Source organism: Diabrotica virgifera, chromosome 9, assembly GCF_917563875.1.
Source record: "Diabrotica virgifera virgifera chromosome 9, PGI_DIABVI_V3a".
NCBI lineage: Eukaryota > Metazoa > Arthropoda > Insecta > Coleoptera > Chrysomelidae > Diabrotica > Diabrotica virgifera.
In genome coordinates this window covers 78,071,223-78,093,319 of record NC_065451.1, presented here as the reverse complement: position 1 = coordinate 78,093,319, position 22,097 = coordinate 78,071,223, and the positions used below count along the sequence as shown (strand labels likewise).

The following is a 22,097-nucleotide window of genomic DNA, read 5'->3' as shown; positions in this document are numbered from 1 at the left end:
TAATTTTGGTTTAGTATACAGTATACCCAACAATTGCTGTAGGTATTTTGAACATTACTTTTTCGGTATTCTTGAGTTTTCTTTCATTGATTACATATAAGTAGAATATTTGAGATTTGACTTAATCTTTTGGTAAATTTGTTAATTTTATAAAATAACAGCTTTTGAACTCTGAACTTGACAAATGAGACTTCTCCTTGGTTTGTTTTCATCTAACTTCTTTTCTACACTTGGTCAAACCATAACGGTTTGTTTTTAAAAGAATTTTTGATAACTTACGTACACGTTAACATTTCACTTCAATATTAATATTTGTAATTTTGAAAATTTAACTTTATAAAAAAATTTAGTATCTTCACTTAGAATTAATTTAACCAACACATGGCCTTTTAGCCATTTTCAATTTAATTAATTTTTATTTACATACCAATATAGAGGGCGCATAAATTAGTGGTTCCTTCTTTATCATTTGAATGAATGACAGCGCTCAGCTGTTCACGTGAACTCACAACGGTTTGACGCAGCCATGTTGTAATTTTAAAATAAAAAAAGAATTTAGATGTGATAACTTTTAATTTTAAGGGTTTTATACCCAATATCTGTGGCTTTTGCCCAGTATCCATGATTTATCATGTGAGTTTTAACAATTACTCTTCTATGAAGGATTTATAAGAGGACGTAAGTTTTTTCAATCTTTTGTTTATAAAAAATCTCTTATCTTAAATGTCCTTTTAGGAAGCTCTGATGATGGCACGTTATGTGCTGAAAGTACTTAGCTGATTATTAAAAGTTTTTTTTACACACTTTCAATTTCTTTGAGAACATACACCTGTTTGCCGGTTTGACCTTTTTTAGAAGTGTGTACAAGTCATACAGTCTGTTTCAATTCATTATCTACAGTATGGTAGTGGACTTTAATAAATACCTTAGACTGTCAAAGAAGAGAGAATTGTTGAACATCGACATCTGGTTCATTCACAAATGCATCAAATTCAAAGTAACACCAACTTTTGCAAAATGTAAGGTACCTTTCACTGCTACTTTAAACTTTAAATTACAAACAGAAAGGAAATTTCTTCAAAATGAACTATGTAAACATCATGCTCAATTAGATAATATTAACGTCCAGCTTAAAATACTTTATGATAACATTGTAAGAGAGGTGTCATTTGATAATTTCAGAGATTCCATAGCTAATCATTTAGACAATCTAGAGTACATTAAACATTCTAAATTCAATAGATTAAACAATAAATTACACAATTTGTTAAAAAAGAAAAATAATCTTAATAGTAATAGTCAAAACACTGATAGATTGATGGGTTCCTTTAGGTTTAGATTTCACAAACGTACAGTCAACTTATCAAATTGCTCCTTTTCTAATAAAGAACTTGATTTTTTGTCTAACGGATTAAAATTCTCTACTTTAGTACCATTTAACAATAAAATGGTTGAAGAATTTTCAGTTGACATAGACACAGTTATAGAAAGTTTACCTTTAGATTACATTTCTAAAACCAACTTGAAAAGTAATTGTTTCCTTTCTTTACTAAAAGATCTTAACAAATTTAATAATAATGTCAATAACATTAAAATCAAATGTTTTAAACAACTACATCTGATTAGACAAATATCTACCAAATTGAATAGTAATAACCTTATCGTTACTAAAGCTGATAAAGGTAACTGCCTTATTATCATGCATCATAGTGATTACATTCAAAAAACGGAAGAATTTTTAAGAAATAACAACTTTGACGTTTTAGATAGAAGTCCTTTAAATAAATTAGTTACCAACTTAAAAGCTACCTTATCTACACATAAAGATTTCCTTCTAGTACATAAGATGAAAGAAAAAACCTTCATTTTGTCAAATCCTCAAATACCTAGACTATATGGTTTGCCAAAGATTCATAAACCTAATGTTCCTATGAGACCAGTGGTTAGTTTTTATAACACTCCAGTTGTTGCATTGTCTAAATTCATTAATACTATTTTACAATCTTCAATATCTTTGCAACCTAATTATTCTGTTAAAAATTCTACTGATCTAGTAAATAAATTGTCAGTTTTAAATTTACCTAGAGACTTCTTTCTAGTTTCTTTCGATGTAAGTAATTTGTTTACGAACGTACCAAGAGATGAAACCATTCCTATAGTGGAGAATTTACTTATTAAAAGTAACACTAATAGAGGTACAATTTCCCACATGTTGGGTTTACTTAAATTATGTTTGTCACAAGATTTCTTTTCTTTCAACAATATTATTTATAGACAGGCACAAGGCCTTGCAATGGGAAATCCCTTATCACCTGTACTAGCAGATTTGTTCTTAAATAACCTTGAGTGTAATATCTTTGACAATCATTCTTCAGTTCATAATCCTTTACAAAAAATCTTGTATTGGTTCAGATATGTGGATGATGTGTTAGCTATTATAGATGGAAATTCCTCTGATGCAGAAAATATTCTAGTTTCACTCAATAATTTACATCCAGCCATAACATTCACTTTAGAAACAGAGTCTAACAATTCTATTAATTTTCTAGACCTAACATTGACTAGAATAGAGAACAAATTAAGTTTTTCAGTCTTTAGAAAACCAACTCAGACTGACCACACTATCCCTAGATCTTCTAATCATCCTTTTCAACAGAAGATGGCATCTTTTTATTGCTATATCCACCGTTTACTTAGCTTACCATTATCAGACACAAATTTTACTTCTGAATTAGATATTATTAAACAACTTGCATATAGTAATGGTTACTCCCCTACTTTGGTTGACAACATACTCAACAAATTAAGGAATAAAAGGAATAGATCTCTAGCTTATAATGCTACTCCTGACAATTCCAATTCAGAAGTTATGTATAGATCTATATCATACATAGGTTATCCTTCAGACAATATAGCCAAAATCTTAAATAACATTCCTAACTTAAAACTCTCATTTAAATGTAAGGAAAACATCAGGTCTATTTTTTCTCATACTAAAGACAGAATTAAAAAAAAAAACTTCTAAAAGTGGCATATATATAAATTGTCATGTGGTGACTGCCCTGTGACCTACGTGGGTAGAACGATGCGACCGTTGGATACACGTATTAAAGAACATCTTTCAAAGATCGATAAATCTAGTTTTGGTCATCATTTGCATGCATCGAAACACAGCTTTAGTCCCCAAAGAGACAGTAGGATCCTACATAGCATACCAAATAATAACTATACTAAAATGAATCTACTAGAAGATCTAGAAATAAGTAGAGAAATGAAAAGAAATCCTCAAAACTGTGTTAACACTCAGATTCAATTAAATTGTAAATTTGATCCTATCTTTAAGAAATTTCTTTAATAATTTTGGTTTAGTATACAGTATACCCAACAATTGCTGTAGGTATTTTGAACATTACTTTTTCGGTATTCTTGAGTTTTCTTTCATTGATTACATATAAGTAGAATATTTGAGATTTGACTTAATCTTTTGGTAAATTTGTTAATTTTATAAAATAACAGCTTTTGAACTCTGAACTTGACAAATGAGACTTCTCCTTGGTTTGTTTTCATCTAACTTCTTTTCTACACTTGGTCAAACCATAACGGTTTGTTTTTAAAAGAATTTTTGATAACTTACGTACACGTTAACATTTCACTTCAATATTAATATTTGTAATTTTGAAAATTTAACTTTATAAAAAAATTTAGTATCTTCACTTAGAATTAATTTAACCAACACATGGCCTTTTAGCCATTTTCAATTTAATTAATTTTTATTTACATACCAATATAGAGGGCGCATAAATTAGTGGTTCCTTCTTTATCATTTGAATGAATGACAGCGCTCAGCTGTTCACGTGAACTCACAACGGTTTGACGCAGCCATGTTGTAATTTTAAAATAAAAAAAGAATTTAGATGTGATAACTTTTAATTTTAAGGGTTTTATACCCAATATCTGTGGCTTTTGCCCAGTATCCATGATTTATCATGTGAGTTTTAACAATTACTCTTCTATGAAGGATTTATAAGAGGACGTAAGTTTTTTCAATCTTTTGTTTATAAAAAATCTCTTATCTTAAATGTCCTTTTAGGAAGCTCTGATGATGGCACGTTATGTGCTGAAAGTACTTAGCTGATTATTAAAAGTTTTTTTTACACACTTTCAATTTCTTTGAGAACATACACCTGTTTGCCGGTTTGACCTTTTTTAGAAGTGTGTACAAGTCATACAGTCTGTTTCAATTCATTATCTACAGTATGGTAGTGGACTTTAATAAATACCTTAGACTGTCAAAGAAGAGAGAATTGTTGAACATCGACATCTGGTTCATTCACAAATGCATCAAATTCAAAGTAACACCAACTTTTGCAAAATGTAAGGTACCTTTCACTGCTACTTTAAACTTTAAATTACAAACAGAAAGGAAATTTCTTCAAAATGAACTATGTAAACATCATGCTCAATTAGATAATATTAACGTCCAGCTTAAAATACTTTATGATAACATTGTAAGAGAGGTGTCATTTGATAATTTCAGAGATTCCATAGCTAATCATTTAGACAATCTAGAGTACATTAAACATTCTAAATTCAATAGATTAAACAATAAATTACACAATTTGTTAAAAAAGAAAAATAATCTTAATAGTAATAGTCAAAACACTGATAGATTGATGGGTTCCTTTAGGTTTAGATTTCACAAACGTACAGTCAACTTATCAAATTGCTCCTTTTCTAATAAAGAACTTGATTTTTTGTCTAACGGATTAAAATTCTCTACTTTAGTACCATTTAACAATAAAATGGTTGAAGAATTTTCAGTTGACATAGACACAGTTATAGAAAGTTTACCTTTAGATTACATTTCTAAAACCAACTTGAAAAGTAATTGTTTCCTTTCTTTACTAAAAGATCTTAACAAATTTAATAATAATGTCAATAACATTAAAATCAAATGTTTTAAACAACTACATCTGATTAGACAAATATCTACCAAATTGAATAGTAATAACCTTATCGTTACTAAAGCTGATAAAGGTAACTGCCTTATTATCATGCATCATAGTGATTACATTCAAAAAACGGAAGAATTTTTAAGAAATAACAACTTTGACGTTTTAGATAGAAGTCCTTTAAATAAATTAGTTACCAACTTAAAAGCTACCTTATCTACACATAAAGATTTCCTTCTAGTACATAAGATGAAAGAAAAAACCTTCATTTTGTCAAATCCTCAAATACCTAGACTATATGGTTTGCCAAAGATTCATAAACCTAATGTTCCTATGAGACCAGTGGTTAGTTTTTATAACACTCCAGTTGTTGCATTGTCTAAATTCATTAATACTATTTTACAATCTTCAATATCTTTGCAACCTAATTATTCTGTTAAAAATTCTACTGATCTAGTAAATAAATTGTCAGTTTTAAATTTACCTAGAGACTTCTTTCTAGTTTCTTTCGATGTAAGTAATTTGTTTACGAACGTACCAAGAGATGAAACCATTCCTATAGTGGAGAATTTACTTATTAAAAGTAACACTAATAGAGGTACAATTTCCCACATGTTGGGTTTACTTAAATTATGTTTGTCACAAGATTTCTTTTCTTTCAACAATATTATTTATAGACAGGCACAAGGCCTTGCAATGGGAAATCCCTTATCACCTGTACTAGCAGATTTGTTCTTAAATAACCTTGAGTGTAATATCTTTGACAATCATTCTTCAGTTCATAATCCTTTACAAAAAATCTTGTATTGGTTCAGATATGTGGATGATGTGTTAGCTATTATAGATGGAAATTCCTCTGATGCAGAAAATATTCTAGTTTCACTCAATAATTTACATCCAGCCATAACATTCACTTTAGAAACAGAGTCTAACAATTCTATTAATTTTCTAGACCTAACATTGACTAGAATAGAGAACAAATTAAGTTTTTCAGTCTTTAGAAAACCAACTCAGACTGACCACACTATCCCTAGATCTTCTAATCATCCTTTTCAACAGAAGATGGCATCTTTTTATTGCTATATCCACCGTTTACTTAGCTTACCATTATCAGACACAAATTTTACTTCTGAATTAGATATTATTAAACAACTTGCATATAGTAATGGTTACTCCCCTACTTTGGTTGACAACATACTCAACAAATTAAGGAATAAAAGGAATAGATCTCTAGCTTATAATGCTACTCCTGACAATTCCAATTCAGAAGTTATGTATAGATCTATATCATACATAGGTTATCCTTCAGACAATATAGCCAAAATCTTAAATAACATTCCTAACTTAAAACTCTCATTTAAATGTAAGGAAAACATCAGGTCTATTTTTTCTCATACTAAAGACAGAATTAAAAAAAAAAACTTCTAAAAGTGGCATATATATAAATTGTCATGTGGTGACTGCCCTGTGACCTACGTGGGTAGAACGATGCGACCGTTGGATACACGTATTAAAGAACATCTTTCAAAGATCGATAAATCTAGTTTTGGTCATCATTTGCATGCATCGAAACACAGCTTTAGTCCCCAAAGAGACAGTAGGATCCTACATAGCATACCAAATAATAACTATACTAAAATGAATCTACTAGAAGATCTAGAAATAAGTAGAGAAATGAAAAGAAATCCTCAAAACTGTGTTAACACTCAGATTCAATTAAATTGTAAATTTGATCCTATCTTTAAGAAATTTCTTTAATAATTTTGGTTTAGTATACAGTATACCCAACAATTGCTGTAGGTATTTTGAACATTACTTTTTCGGTATTCTTGAGTTTTCTTTCATTGATTACATATAAGTAGAATATTTGAGATTTGACTTAATCTTTTGGTAAATTTGTTAATTTTATAAAATAACAGCTTTTGAACTCTGAACTTGACAAATGAGACTTCTCCTTGGTTTGTTTTCATCTAACTTCTTTTCTACACTTGGTCAAACCATAACGGTTTGTTTTTAAAAGAATTTTTGATAACTTACGTACACGTTAACATTTCACTTCAATATTAATATTTGTAATTTTGAAAATTTAACTTTATAAAAAAATTTAGTATCTTCACTTAGAATTAATTTAACCAACACATGGCCTTTTAGCCATTTTCAATTTAATTAATTTTTATTTACATACCAATATAGAGGGCGCATAAATTAGTGGTTCCTTCTTTATCATTTGAATGAATGACAGCGCTCAGCTGTTCACGTGAACTCACAACGGTTTGACGCAGCCATGTTGTAATTTTAAAATAAAAAAAGAATTTAGATGTGATAACTTTTAATTTTAAGGGTTTTATACCCAATATCTGTGGCTTTTGCCCAGTATCCATGATTTATCATGTGAGTTTTAACAATTACTCTTCTATGAAGGATTTATAAGAGGACGTAAGTTTTTTCAATCTTTTGTTTATAAAAAATCTCTTATCTTAAATGTCCTTTTAGGAAGCTCTGATGATGGCACGTTATGTGCTGAAAGTACTTAGCTGATTATTAAAAGTTTTTTTTACACACTTTCAATTTCTTTGAGAACATACACCTGTTTGCCGGTTTGACCATTTTCATCTTTGTCAGTTTCCTTTAGTTGTACGTAGCAGGCGTACTATAACCATTTGGTAGAAGACTTATGTAATTTTGTGCCCTATATATATGTAAGAGGTATTTAAGTTTATAACAGATAACATTATTGTTGTTATCTTTAAAATATATATAGCTTCTTGTATAACTTATGTCATTTTAGAATTACATGATATATGCTTGTCTAACTCAGAGATTGTTAAAAATCTAGTAGTTATTTTAATAAATATTTATTTATTTTGTATATCATGAATTTTACTACTCCTTTATGTTCATTATTACAGGTTTGATATATTTAATATTTGACAGCAGTATAAGATACCTGGGAGAATGATCGAAGATCATTTTCATGGCGCCCATGATTTGTTAGTTTTATTTATTTTGTTCGTCTTTAGCAATTATCCATCTTCATTCAGTTTCAGTACATTATTCTTATTTTATTATTTCATCTTTTAGTCATCATTACTATCTATATAGAGCTACTGTTCTTCGACAGGCATGCAAACGAGCCGTATCCATCCTTGAGTGTCAAGTTGCTCTCTTGCATCTATAGCTAGCCAACTCTATTCAGTTTGCCTCTGTCTCTTCCCACTTCTACTTCTATCCCTTCTAATCCCCCTTTCTTCAGTACTACTGGACTAAAGTAGTATTTTTTTATTTTTCTTACTTCGGCTTCTCAACGTAGAAGTCACTTCACCCTTTCTACACACCCCACTCTCTCTCTTCATTTTTATACCAGTTCTTTTCAGCCACAACTATTTAGTTACCAAGTCTTTTCTATTTTTTTCCTTACTTCTGTTTGAGTATATCTTTCTTTTTACTTTCACTCCAACAGAAGTTTTCTTATTTTTGTTACAGCTGGTCTGCAAAAGTGTCCGTGCGGTTTGTCGGGTCGGGTACTGCTTTCTACGCTGTCATCGTTTTTTGAAGAAAACGAAATATCTCCAATAGCAGATGTGGTTGCTGATAATTATATTATAATCCTTATTCACTTGGAATCTCTTCCAGAAAGTTTTAATAAATATTTCTCTGAAGATTATTCCAAACTTGAGTGGATCAGAAAACCTCACCAAATGAGTTGGATTTACAGGAAACATTCATCGACTTAACAGAAGAGAGTTTTATCAAAGAACCTAAACGTTAATAGGAGGGTACTGCCCTGTAACGTTTCAGCATAGGAGTTTGTGCACCTACTGTAGGTGCATGTGGCCTGACAATGACTACGGTATTTTCAAGGGACAAATAAACGTGACCATCTGTTCCATTTAAACTCTTCTTCTAGGAGAGTATATATTCTTTGGTTCTATGACAGACAGTTTTAAAGAGAAATCCTTAATTGACTTCTGGATGAGACGGAGACGTAAATCCGAGTATCTAATGCCCTTCCGGCAAGCTATGCTGTTTTAGCCATTTGTCACTAGTTACTTGTGTGAGACTGGTTTTTCTGACTTTTTGTGTATAAAAAATAAAAATAGAAACAGACTAACAAGTGTTGAAGAGGACTTAAGAATAAAATTAAGTTCAATAAAATTACTCCTGCAATTGCCACTTTAATCACAGGCAAACTGTGATTTGTATTATTTTTGGATAATAGTTTGTACCAATAATTTTATAGCACTGCACTATGTTTTTGTATAGCTATGAGTAATAAATTATAATGAGCATAATTACTGTTCTATTTTTCTTTTATTGTTAAAATTTTATTAAAAAATGTATATCTGTTTATACTTTTAAATAAAAATTAGTAAACATGGACATGTTTCTGATAGTCAATATGTTTATAAGAAAATAGGATACTTCAGGTGGTACGAAGTTGCTAGAAGGTTGGGAACCCCTGACTTAGAACATTGAAATAGAAGTTTTAAATTATCCTAGTGCTTTATTTGGGGTAAGATATTTTACAGAATGCAATCAAGAATCAAAAAACATTTTTGTCATTAGTATATTTTCGTTCAATCACAATAAACTTAATAACATATGACAAATATAAGTAAACAAGAAAACTAATTCTAATATTTTTTACAGATAAAACATCATGACACTGAAGAAGCAAGAATGACCAAACCAACATCAACATCGAACAGCCGGTTTCCGAAACGTTATTCAAATCTCCGATCATATAATCGAGCTGTTAGATTTGATCAACTGTTAACCAGTGACCAGTTTCTGAAACGCTAAATAATAATTTTAAAATTACATGATCCTAGAAAATTGATTATCTGACATACGATTTGGTATCGATACTGTCACAATCGGCTGTCATCCTTCAATATTTCAAATATTATTAGCCACTAACCAAACTTTTATCAAAGCTTTTATTATCTAAAATTTGATAACAGATAACGTGAAGTTTATTATTAATAATAATGAGCAATATAGAAAAATTAGAAAAGAAAGAGCCTAGAAAAAATTAGACAGGGAGATAGAAATGTTTGCTGTTAGGCATAATTAAAAAGTAAGTATAAAATTATAGTAGTTTCAGAAGAAATATTTAATGTTACGGTTTTTACATACAAACATATCATTGAAAACAAAACTACAAATGCTGCATGGACAAACGAAAAAAATTCAGTCTGGGAAAAAGTTACATTAGAATTTAATGCGAGCTCCCAATCTCCCAGAACTGCAAAGCAGTTGAACACGGCGTGTTTGAATTTAAAAAGAGTAACTCATCAAAATAGAGCAAATGAAAATGTAAGTGTAAAAATATTTCCATTTATTTACAGATAAATTAATTAATTACATTTCAGATTAAAAAATATACTGACCAAAAGGTTTTGAAACAGCTAAAGAAGGATGAGATGGCAGACAAAGTAGGTGTACTTAAAGTTAATGCATGTGAATGCATGTCAATAAAATTACACTAGTTCTGAGTGGGATGTTTTTATAAAAATGTAATACATTGAAATTCATTTGAAGTAGCCCACCTAGTTAGTGTTAAGGATAGACATTATACTACAATCGCAAACAAGATGCACTAGAAATAAACAAACCAAGATACGTTAACTATTACAAGGAGCACTCCTGAATCATGATTTAAAATGTATAAACTTTGTAAATCATTTGGGAGTTACAATGTAAATCATGATTCAGAAGTGCTCCTTGTAACAGTTAACGTGTCTTGGTTTGTTTATTTCTAGTGCATCTTGATTGTAAATATAGTACAGTATTTCTTAATCAGTAATGAACTAATAAATGGTGAATTATTTTCAGAAAGATATACTTGCAACAGGCGGTGGCACATTTAAGCCCCGTTTAACGGAGGTAGGAGCGCAAATGTTGGGTTTGAGTGGGAACCAAATCCAGCCTTTACCGAACAGTTGCGACAGTGCATCTTCTTACTTTGCATGTGGTGAGTCCCTATTTTAATCAATTTTATAAATAAACGTAACTAAGTATACTAAAATCACAATAAAGATGCACTAGAAATAAACAAACCAAGAAATGTTGAATGTTACAAGGAGCACTCCAAGGACATGATTTACAATGTATAAACTTTGTAAATCATTATTTGGGATTTACAATGCATATACATTGAAAATCATAATTTGGAAGTGCTCCGTATATGGTGCTTCTCAGAGACTTTTTTCAGTGCACAGTTTTTCGATTTCTTTTTAACGCATTAAGTTGGAAGTAACAGAAAAAAGTGTGTCGTTGATTATACTTATTTATAACATTTATTCTTGTTGATAAATAGGTGCGCTACTGTGCGATTTTAGTATGGGTAATTCTGAATTAAGTAATAAAATTTAGATTAAAACAATTAGCAGTTACTAGAGATGAACGCAGTTTTATTCTTATTTCTTCCAGCAATCTCATGCAGCTCCTCAGGAATGGAAGCTTCAACATCTATCATATCATCAATATTATCATTGTGAACTGTATTATGCAATACAGCACAGGCCACAGCAATGTTCATAGCTGTATCTAATTTTGACATGACAGCACTTCATTATCTACTACAGAGTGTGTAGTAGTATATCCAATCCTGTTACTCCGTGAAAGAGCATAGGGCATCCATAAAGCTTCTCCAGTTCTGGCAATGACTGCTACGTCTCCCCAGGTGTTTTTTTCATGCTTTTGTAGTCACCTTCAATTCTGCTTCTCCATGTTTTGGTTGGTTGCCCTCCGCTTTTTGTCCTATTGCATTCCATTTGAGTGCTTGTTTGTTATGTCTGTATTTTCTTTCCTCAATGTGTGACCCAACCAGTTCCATCTGTTTCTCTTTATTGTTGTTCTGATTGGTTTCAGTTTAGTTTTCCTCCACAATTCTTCCTTCGTTATGGTTTTGGGCCAATATAATAAAATAATTAAAATACAAAATATTAATGAGATAAACAGACTTTGTTGATGTTGCTTGGTAAAAATCTTCAAATAATTGAATCTAATCTGACATTGAAAATTCAGACATATAGTGTACATTTTGAAGTAAATAAATATTGGCAATATAATTTGGTCGTCTACTTTAAAATGTATAATATATGTCGGAATAAGTCAAATTAAATTAAATTATCCGAAGAATTTTTTTACCAAGCAACATAAACAAAATTTGTATAATTTATTAATATTTTGTATTTCAATAATGATTTCCGAAGTGGAAGTCGAAATGTCATTTTTATTCCCAACTTAAATTGTAGCTTATTTCCTAATAAAATAGTAAATTATATTTACAAAAACTTGGATTTTTCTTGCATTTCTTTCTGTCATTGTCCATGCCTCACTCCCATATAGTAGTATTGATGCTTGAGAGGATTTCAAAGGCCTGTTTATACTTTCCCTTTTTCATGTTTGTTTGCCTGGACTCCCACCTATTGCATTAATTATACTGCCAAGATAGCAGAATTCTTTAACCTGTTTTATTTCTTCTTGTTTGCCATGTCTTTTAGTGTTAATATTAAGACCAACTTCAGCCGACTTTCCATCCAGCTTCCTTACCTTGTTCCACATGTTATCTATTGTATGTGATACCCAGCAGATATCATCTGCATATTCCGTACCCCAATGTTGGGTTTAATTGGCAACCAAATCCAACCTTTATCTAACAGTTGCAACAGTGCATCTGCTTACTTTAAATGTGGTGACTCACTTTTATTCAATTATTTAAATAAAGTTAGCTCATTTTAAATTAAGTAATTAACTTTTAAACTTATTTAAAACAATGGATGTTTTTTATTTTTTATAGCTACACAAGATGTTGAAGCGGAGGTTAATGACTACACCGAAATGGACAATAGGGATGTGTCTATAAACCAATGCTCCACTAGTGTACACAGTGGGCAACCTACCATCTACATCCACATCTGCTGTATCATCCACTTATGCTGTACCATCCACATCAGCTGCACTGTACACAGTGGCAATCTACCATCTACATCCACATCTGCTGTACTATCCACTTATGATGTACCATCCACATCAGCTCTTTCATGTATATCGGCTGGACCACCTACAAATGCTCTGCGGCGCAATACAAAGAAAAGAGGTCACCTAAAAGAAAAAATAAAAAAACTAGGAAGTGAGAGTTTAAAACGACTATTTTATAAAAAAAATTGGAATGTGCAGTGATAGAAAAGGGCGGCAAATTATTTGAAAATCGAAGTAAATTCATCTTCAAAATGAATTAAAAAAACAAGAGCTTCTAGAATTAGAACTAAAAATAAAAAAATAGAATACGCTAAATTAAATAGTCAAAATGCTGAAAATTAGTAAAATTTAGAATATAAAAAATAAATAATAATAGTATTAAAACAAAATGTGTTTTCAATGTTTATGCACCCACCTATTAAAATGCGTTGCTACTAGAGATAAACGTACAGTTGCATGCTCATTTCTTCCAGCAATCTCATGCATTTCCTCAGGAATAGCAGCTTCAATATCTATCATATCCTCAATATTGTCATTATAATTGAGAGCTATAATACGAGCACAGGCTACAACAATGTTCATTGCTGTATCTAAGTTTTCCCGTAACCCCATAGATAGGCAAGGAAAACGCCTTTTTAAAACTCCAAAACACCTTTCTATAGGATTTCTTGTGGCTACCTGTGCTCTATTGTAGGCTTCCTCACCATTTATTCTGGGTTGCAAAAATGGAGTCAAAAGGTAAGCTCGACATGGGCATCCACTATCTTCCAAGAGAAAGTCATTCCCATACACACCACTCTCAAATCATGTGTTATGTCATGCACAGAACCAGGCCATCTACAAATGATATCTTGAATCCTCAGCTGTGCATCACATACAGCTTGAGTATTTAAAGAAAAGTATCCTTTTCTATTCCTGAACAGTTCTGCTCTTGGACCTCCAACTGACTGAATTTTGATGCGTGTACAATCACCAGCACATATCACGTTGGAAAAATTAGTCAATGCGTAAAATCCAGATTTAACACGCCGGCGCTCCTCTGCTGTTGTTGGCATCTTTATAAAAACTGGCCATAACCTGGATATAGCAAGAGATATTTTCTTGATGATGCGACATGCTGTTGATTTGTGCACTCTCATATTATCAGCTATAGTCAATTAAAAATGAAATTAGTTGAATTCCAGCACAGCATCCTAAAGCTTACAAGCCGTGAAATAAAAAAATTGGCAACGTTGAAGCTATTCCGATGGTAGTCCATATTAACTTGGTTTACAGGGGGAGTTTATGCTAATTTTGTTAATTTTTAGTGTATTATTGGTGAGTTATTTGATTAAAAATGAAAAAGTATGTACCTCTTATGTATGTATATTGTAATGTTTGTGTGATTACTAATAATAAGGTATAGTACAAACTGTCAAATTCACAACCACAACATCCCTTTAATAACTACAAACCCCAACTCGATAAGTGTTAATTAATTCATTGGTACAGGTACAATTAATTCATTTTTCTTTTATATTCTTTATTATAACACATTTTTTAAATTAGAGATGCCGAGACACTGCACTGTACCAAATTGAAAATCAAATTATGCAACAACTTTAAAATATGAACAGGCCCAAAGTAGATTCTCTTTTCCCAAAAACGATCACCTTCGTAATCAGTGGGTTAGATCTATTAACCGTGAAAATTTTACAGCAACTGCTAGTTCAATGGTACGTAAAAAACATTTTGATTCGACGGACATATTGAAACTGAGTCATTTATTGATAAAAATGGTACTGTTCTTTACCGAAATTTGACATACCCGAAGTTAAAAGAGAACGCAACCTCAAGGATTTTTGAAAATCAACCTTCATATTTATCTAACCCAAAACCACCAACAAGAAAAAATTCTGAAACTAGACGTGCTGAAATAAGTCTCCGGGAAGAATATAATGTAAAGGAATTTGAAAACGAAGACCTTATCGTGGATTTCAATTAACTTGTACAACATGTTAGTGAGAAGATCGAGTTAAAAACGGGCAGATAAAAGTAGAAGAAAGGATTTTTTTACTTATTAAATATTGACAGTCACTGCAGTGATGAGTGCATACAAGTTATTTCAAACATTAATATAAAGAAGGAATTACTTGTATCTGTATATATGAAGGACAGCCCACTGTCACCACAGGATTTAAAATGGATGTTACCATTTGACTGTAAATTATCGCGCTGGCTGGTCACAACTAGAAAATCTGCTCTCCAGGTATTCTTTTTGTTTTGAAAGCCTCAATGACAATAATTTTAAAATTACTAAAATATGTCGTGAAATTGACAGAGTGATAGAAAATACTGATAAAGATAAAATAAAGGGGTCATATGTAGCATCAAATTTTAATGATCGAGAAAAAGTAGTCAATTTACTTGAGGATGAAATATATGTAAATCCCGGAGTTCACTATCACTCACATCAAATTACTGGATTTGCTGCCAACAATAATATTATACAATTAGCCAAAACTATTGTGATGTTAATGTCACGCTTCTGTCATATGTCGTATAACCCATATAAATAATAATATAAATATACGACACATGACGGAAGCTCGAAACAAATGAGAATCGTTGAAAAGCTCTATTATCCTATTGTTATTTTTGTCATTTAAAATACTAATACAATATGTGTTTATAAATTTATTAACACACTGAGAATAATAAAATCAGACACCAATATAATGTATGTTTTTATGTATAAACTTTTAACAAACTGCAGTCAAGTAAAATAAAATTGTCAACATTAACCTTATGGTGAATTATATTTTAAAACAAACACGCACACACACAGAATTTTGTTGTACTCGATTTGCTCCTGGTTGAAAATGTACTGCCACAGTGTGTTCTAAATCAATATCAATAGCATCTTCATTTGCTAGTATTTCAAGGTTTTCTCTATTAACTACTGCAACAGAAGATGAGGTCCAGATGACCAAGACATGAAGACTCAGGGATCCACAACAGAAGCAGTTCAAACGAGAGCGTGCAACAGTGGAACATCGGTGAAGAAATGAAATATCTTAAGTGAATGTATTATAAATGTTATTAGGGCAATAAATGTTTTTATTTTTATATATTAACTACCTAGCCTTTTATGTATTAACTTTCTGCCTAGTAAATCTGAACTAGCCTTTATTATTTTTTGAACAAAAGGTAACCTGCATCTCATTCCACATGTCAAAACAATAGGAAATGTTGTTCTTTCACTAACAATTCTTAAAGCAATTATTAATTATACAGCACTTCAACTGCTGGCTGAGGATTCTGCCATGGTGTCATTGGGTAGTCGATAACTGAATATTTACTCCCCTAATAATACATTGTCCATAAATTCCTCATTTTATATACCCATACCATGCAAAAGTATTCAACAACTTCTAAATGCCATGTAATAAGATGATTATTATGTAGTAAGATCATTGTGGTATTCTTCAAATCACAAAATAATTAAATTTAACGTGTTACTCCTTTCACTGATCTTATTTTAATTTTTAAATTTCACTAGGATTCTAGTTAATAACTTCTAGGTTATTGTTATATTATACATACATATTCTTAATGTCCTTTGTCAAAATAAAAGTTAAAATACGTTTTCGATAATTCTCTTTTATTAGAAATGTCGTTTATTTTTATTTAAAGGATTTTTTTTTAAATTTGTTTTCGCGATAAATAACTCATTATTTTGCTGTGCTGACAATGTAAACAATGGGACTATCGGACTACCTTAAACAGCTGTTGCGGTATTGCCTTCCTTAGTTCACGGCTTGTAAAATTTAGGAGGCTGTGATTCCAGTCAAGTACCATGTGAGAGTCATTGTTTTCGCCAGTTTGACATCGAGGTTTTTGTATTAATGCTATGGTTTCATCGTTTTGTGTACCACCCACATATAAATTATATTGTTCATGGAAATATATGAGCGTTGTATTAAAACCTGCTATATAACTGGTATTTACATACCCATATCGTTGAAAAAGCTCGTGCATCATTTTCGCAAAAGGCTTCTATTGCTACTATGAAATGTAGCAATAGCACACACATTAAAAAACCACCATCCTTGTTTCCAGACAAAAATTGAGTGACTCATAATTGTATAAGCATCAATTTATATGATTAAATAAAACATATGATAGAATGCCAAAGAAGCCTTGTATATGACATTTCTTAACACGGACATCACAACATAATTCGCTATATAAAATCCATTAATTTGGGGTGTCACACGACAAGATTCAACAATTAATAATGCTAATAATAAATGATAGGATATCAAAGATGACGTAACATTGGCTTGGTTATTATGGACAAAAAAGCCAAAATTGTGCAAAATGTCCAAATTAAAAAGCAGAAAATAGAGAACTTCTACCGGATCTGAAACCAAACCTATATTTCGACGAGACAAGGAATGCAGTAAGTAGTCTTCATAGTATAATATAATAATTTATACCTACACAACATAATATATGATTTATTTAGTCACATTCAATTTTTTCATTGGTTAAAGAAATATCTTTTAGCCGTATGTTGGAGGATTGTTAATTTTATAGCCATAAGTTGCTTATATATCTTGCTTTCAGCAATTGTTCTGTTTGATATTTTGTTTTTTTTTTGTTCTCTTTTTTATTATTACTGTTGTGGTATTCTGATCTGCTACTTACTTCTATCTTTATATTTTAATATATTTTTTTATTACTATACTATTACTTTCTATTTTTCAGATTGATTGTCCAAACATATAATAGCATTGGTTTCCATACCCCGGAAGAATTTCTAACAACTTTAGAAATGCCAGTAAACAAGGCAAGTTTGCGTCGGCAACGACATTGCCGTCGACGTCGACATCGACATCCTCCTCTTTCTCATCATTATTAGCATCCGTTCACAAGAACGGTGTTAATGAGGAAGAGAGGAGGGGGTAAAATCAAGGATGGAAAAGGAAGCAGGATGGAAGGAAAACCAGATAGCTGTCATAGAAAAAGAGAGCGCCGGTTGGCAGGTCATACTTAGAAAAATCGAGAGCGATTTTCAGGTAGCGCTACAAAAAATAAACTGCGATCAACATTTGATAAGTTTTAAAAAATAGATCTGACAGCAGAGCAATTAAACAGAGGGAGATATGAGAGCATAATCTCCAAAATGAAAGAAATTAAACAGAAAATCTTCTCCGGCAACCAAAAAAATATTTTTACAACTGTATCTATAATAGAAGACATAAGAAAAATTTAAGAAAACACATAAAAAACTAATTTATATTTCCTAATAGGGTAAACCACCCAATTGTTGGCACTAGCCCAATTATTGGCAGTGGACACTTTATTTTTAAATAATTAAGGAGAAATTCACTGTAAATAATTACTGCCACTTTTATAATTATCTGGCAACATGTATTATTTATGGTAGGGCGGAGCCTACTATAATCGTCAATATCCCGCCAACTATTCGAGAGTGAAGGTAAGACGTTAAGTTATCCTTACATTTTACCCGATTTCAGTAAAGCATCATGGGTGTTAGAGGTAAGTTTATAATTGTAATATTGGCTGTGATAACTAGAATGATATATCAGGTTAATCAATAGATTACATTGTACCGTTTTCTCGTTTTTATGCTTATTTTCTACAAAAGCATAATTATTTTTGTTAATGCCAACAATTGGATGTCATATTATAGCAAATGCTACTGATTGGCAGTGGTGCCAATAATTAGGTAGCCGAGGTGTTTATTTACATTTAGTGATTGGCACCTTTAATTTCAGGAAGAAAAAAAATGCCTAGAGTACAAAAGAAAAGCAAATATACAAAAAACTATAATGAAGAAATGCTTCAAGAGGCTTTACGGGAAATAATTAATGGCATGCCAAAGGCGAGGGCAGCAGTTAAATATGGGTACCCATAGCTACTCTGCAATTTAAGACTAAGCGAAAAATTAAAAAAAAGTAGCACATGGTCCAAATACTTATTTAAGTATTTCAGAAGAATCTGTATTAGAAAAATGGGTAGCAGATTGTCACAGAAAAGGGTTTCCCAAAAGAAAAGAGGACATCCAAGCTTCTGTTAAGTCATTTTTGGATCAGAACCCCCGACCAAATCCATTTAAAAACAATCTTCCTGGGGATCATTGGTATCAATCGTTTTTAAGAAGACACCCTAATTTAACAAATAAAATTCCTGAAGCTCTAAGCAATGCCAGTGGAAACGTGTCAGAAAATGATATCAGAAAGTGGTTTAATAATATACAAGAATATTTAATGGAAAAGAACTACTTTGACATTCTTTCTGATCCTAGCAGAGTTTATAACGGAGATGAAACTTATTTTACCCTTTGTCCGAAAGAAGGTAGGGTTCTTGCACCAAAAGGTGGCAAAAATGTTTATCAGATAGAGCCCATCGAAAACAAATATTACCGTCATGTTTACATTTTCTGCTGCGGGAGTTACAACGCCACCGATGATCGTTTATGCTTATAAAAGATTACCCAAAAGCATCGCAGAAGGTGTTCCAGATGGATGGAGTATTACTACTAGTGAAAAAGGTTGGATGCAAGCAGATGTTTTTCATGACTATATATCTTTATCTATAAGATATTATATCCTTATTTAGTAAAAGAACATGTTACATTTCCAATTATAATGTTTGTAGACGGGCACAAAACACATTTAACATACCAACTAAGTCAACTATGTACAGAACTCGAAGTAATCTTAGTGGCATTATATCCAAATGCCACTAAAATTCTTCAACCCGCCGACGTCTCTAGTTTCAAGCCACTTAAAAATGCTTGGAAAACAGCTTTGTTGAATTGGAAGAGACAAAATCCATTTGAACAACTAAGTAAGAGTAACTTTGCTCCAATTTTAAAAGAAGCGGTAGATACTCTTAAACCATCGGCTATCATAAGTGGTTTTAGAGTGTGTGGTCTCTATCCTTGGAACGCGGATAGTATTGACTACAGCAAATGCCTAGGTAAAAAATATACTGTCGCGTGAGGGAAGACGCAGAACACTGCGTTTTCCAGTGCAGCGTCTTAGCTCACGAGCAGGTCAGGCTTCGTAGTAGGCAGGGGTGTAGTGGAGCGGGAACGCGTGGGAACGGCGTTCCCACACTGGTTTAATTTACTAAAAAAAAAAAATATTATAGAATGCCTGATTACACTTTCCCCGAGATTACATCTACCCCACTTCACCCTAACAAATAAAATTAAAATCACTTACGCAAGTAGATAAAATAATATCTTAAAAAATGTGTGAGTGGGTGAGTGCATATATTGATTTGAGGCATCAGCCCGCACCCATGCACCATACCTACCCGAATTTCAATATTCTAATTGTTTTCTTAGATTAAGATTAAGTAGGAAGTTCGTTGTCACAACTTTGCCGTCGTGTCATCGTCGGCGCGGTGCTAGCCGGTATCCGGGGCGCAGTTTAGCCCCCTCCCTCTTTCACGTGCGACAGAGAAAGAGGGGAGCGAGTAGGAGGGAAGGGGTCAATACCCACACCATACTTATGCAGTTGGCACTCGGCACCTCGGCAGTCCCGCTAGACGCTACTCTCGTTCGTTTGGCAAATGGTGAGTGGTGACGCGCTGATTTGACTGTTCTCTTTATTTTGTTTGTTAGTGAGGTTATCATGTTAGGTAAAAAATCTGGCGTCGTAGAAAAGCTACTACAACAGTTTCCCAACATTGTTCCTTGGCATTGCATGAACCATAGGATAGAGTTAGCTGTGAGTGCCTCTATCAATGACGTTGGGGCTATTAACCATTTTCAAATGTTTATGGACAAACTGTACACTCTGTATAGTAAATCGCCTAAAAACCAAAGAGAACTAGCCGAGTGTGCTAGTGAGCTTGATTTGCAACTACAGAAAGTTGGTCGCATTTTGGGCACGAGATGGGTTTCCAGTTCATTTAAAACTGTTATGGCCGTTTGGTATGGATATCAAGCATTGTACTCCCATTTTAAGAAGGCCCAAGAAGACAAGAACAGAACAACAACCGAACGAGCAATGTACGGTGGGTTGATTAGGCGCTTGACATCAACTCAGTTTCTGTCAGATTTGGCGATAATGTATGACATATTAGCTGAATTAACAATGGTTTCAGAATGTCTTCAAAATAGGGAGGCAACTGTTGTTTATGCAGACAAACTCATAAGAAGGTCAATTGCTTTTTTCGAGTGCCTTAAAGAAAAACCTGGAACTAAGACCCTTGAGGCCAGGAGAGCTGCAATCACTGGTAATTTTTGTCATGTTCCCTTAACAAGTAGCAACAAAATAACTGCTATTAATGACCAGCAGTTGCTATCAAGTGTTATTAACAACCTAAAACGGAGACTTTTCACAACAAGAAGCAGTAACGAACCATCTAATAAAGCCACAGGGAACAATTATGATTATGAAAAAGAGTATGAATCTCTCCTTTCAGAACTGAAAGTACTTGAAAGTAACAACTGGCCTCCAGAGAAATATGTTGGATACGGTGAACAAGAAATCGAACATCTCTGTACAAGATTTAGGTTGAATGCCAACAAAATTAAGAACAGCTTCAGAGATTACCTGGAAAACAGCACTACGATTCCGAAGGACTTAAACCCACTGATAAACTGCACAAAGCTTATTCCTTGCAGTTCAGCAGAGTGTGAACGTGGCTTCAGTCACATGAATATTATTATATCGTCAACACGGTCAAAACTGACCATCGAGCACGTATCAGCATTGATGTTTATCAAGTTGAATGGACCAAGTTGGAAACCAGAGAATTACGTCAAGGCATGGTTAAGACGACACCGTACAGCTGATGATACTAGAACTCGACAAGCCAACCTCCAACCTGACAAAGAGGAAGAAGATGCATTTGCCATTTATTTGTAAATACATTATAAAATTTTATTGAATATGTTCAGTTTTTAATCTTTGTTTGAATTTGTTAGTAAACGTATACATAAAAACATGTTACATCTTATATTTTTTCTTCTTCCCTGTGAAAATTTTATCATCCATTCCATAGGCTACAGGCCCCCCGAACCGGACCCCCCGCTCTTTATGTGGGGGGAGGGGGTACCCCTCAGAATTGGATTGTAAGTCAGTATTTAGCGTTCCCACACTGAAAATTTTGCCACTACACCACTGG

The 22,097-nt window shown here is 32.3% G+C and overlaps 2 protein-coding genes across 2 annotated transcripts; both read left to right on the top strand.

Annotated features, from left to right (window-relative positions):
- Positions 1-4,242: 4,242 nt before the first annotated feature.
- On the top strand, positions 4,243-8,195 carry LOC126892578 (uncharacterized). Its single transcript, XM_050662141.1, has 2 exons — positions 4,243-7,388; positions 7,446-8,195. Exon 1 carries the CDS (start codon positions 4,257-4,259, stop codon positions 6,378-6,380), a length of 2,124 nt encoding a protein of 707 aa, XP_050518098.1. The 5' UTR covers positions 4,243-4,256; the 3' UTR covers positions 6,381-7,388; positions 7,446-8,195.
- A 12,401-nt stretch (positions 8,196-20,596) lies between these two features.
- Positions 20,597-21,838, top strand: LOC126891020 (E3 SUMO-protein ligase KIAA1586-like). The gene has a single exon (XM_050660200.1). The coding sequence runs from the start codon at positions 20,597-20,599 to the stop codon at positions 21,836-21,838; it is 1,242 nt and encodes a 413-aa protein (XP_050516157.1).
- The last annotated feature ends 259 nt before the right edge of the window (positions 21,839-22,097 follow it).

Bases quoted from the DNA above. Each gene is read 5' to 3' on its own strand.
- LOC126892578 (XM_050662141.1), top strand. From the start codon at position 4,257: ATGGTAGTGGACTTTAATAAATACCTTAGACTGTCAAAGAAGAGAGAA.
- LOC126891020 (XM_050660200.1), top strand. From the start codon at position 20,597: ATGTTAGGTAAAAAATCTGGCGTCGTAGAAAAGCTACTACAACAGTTT.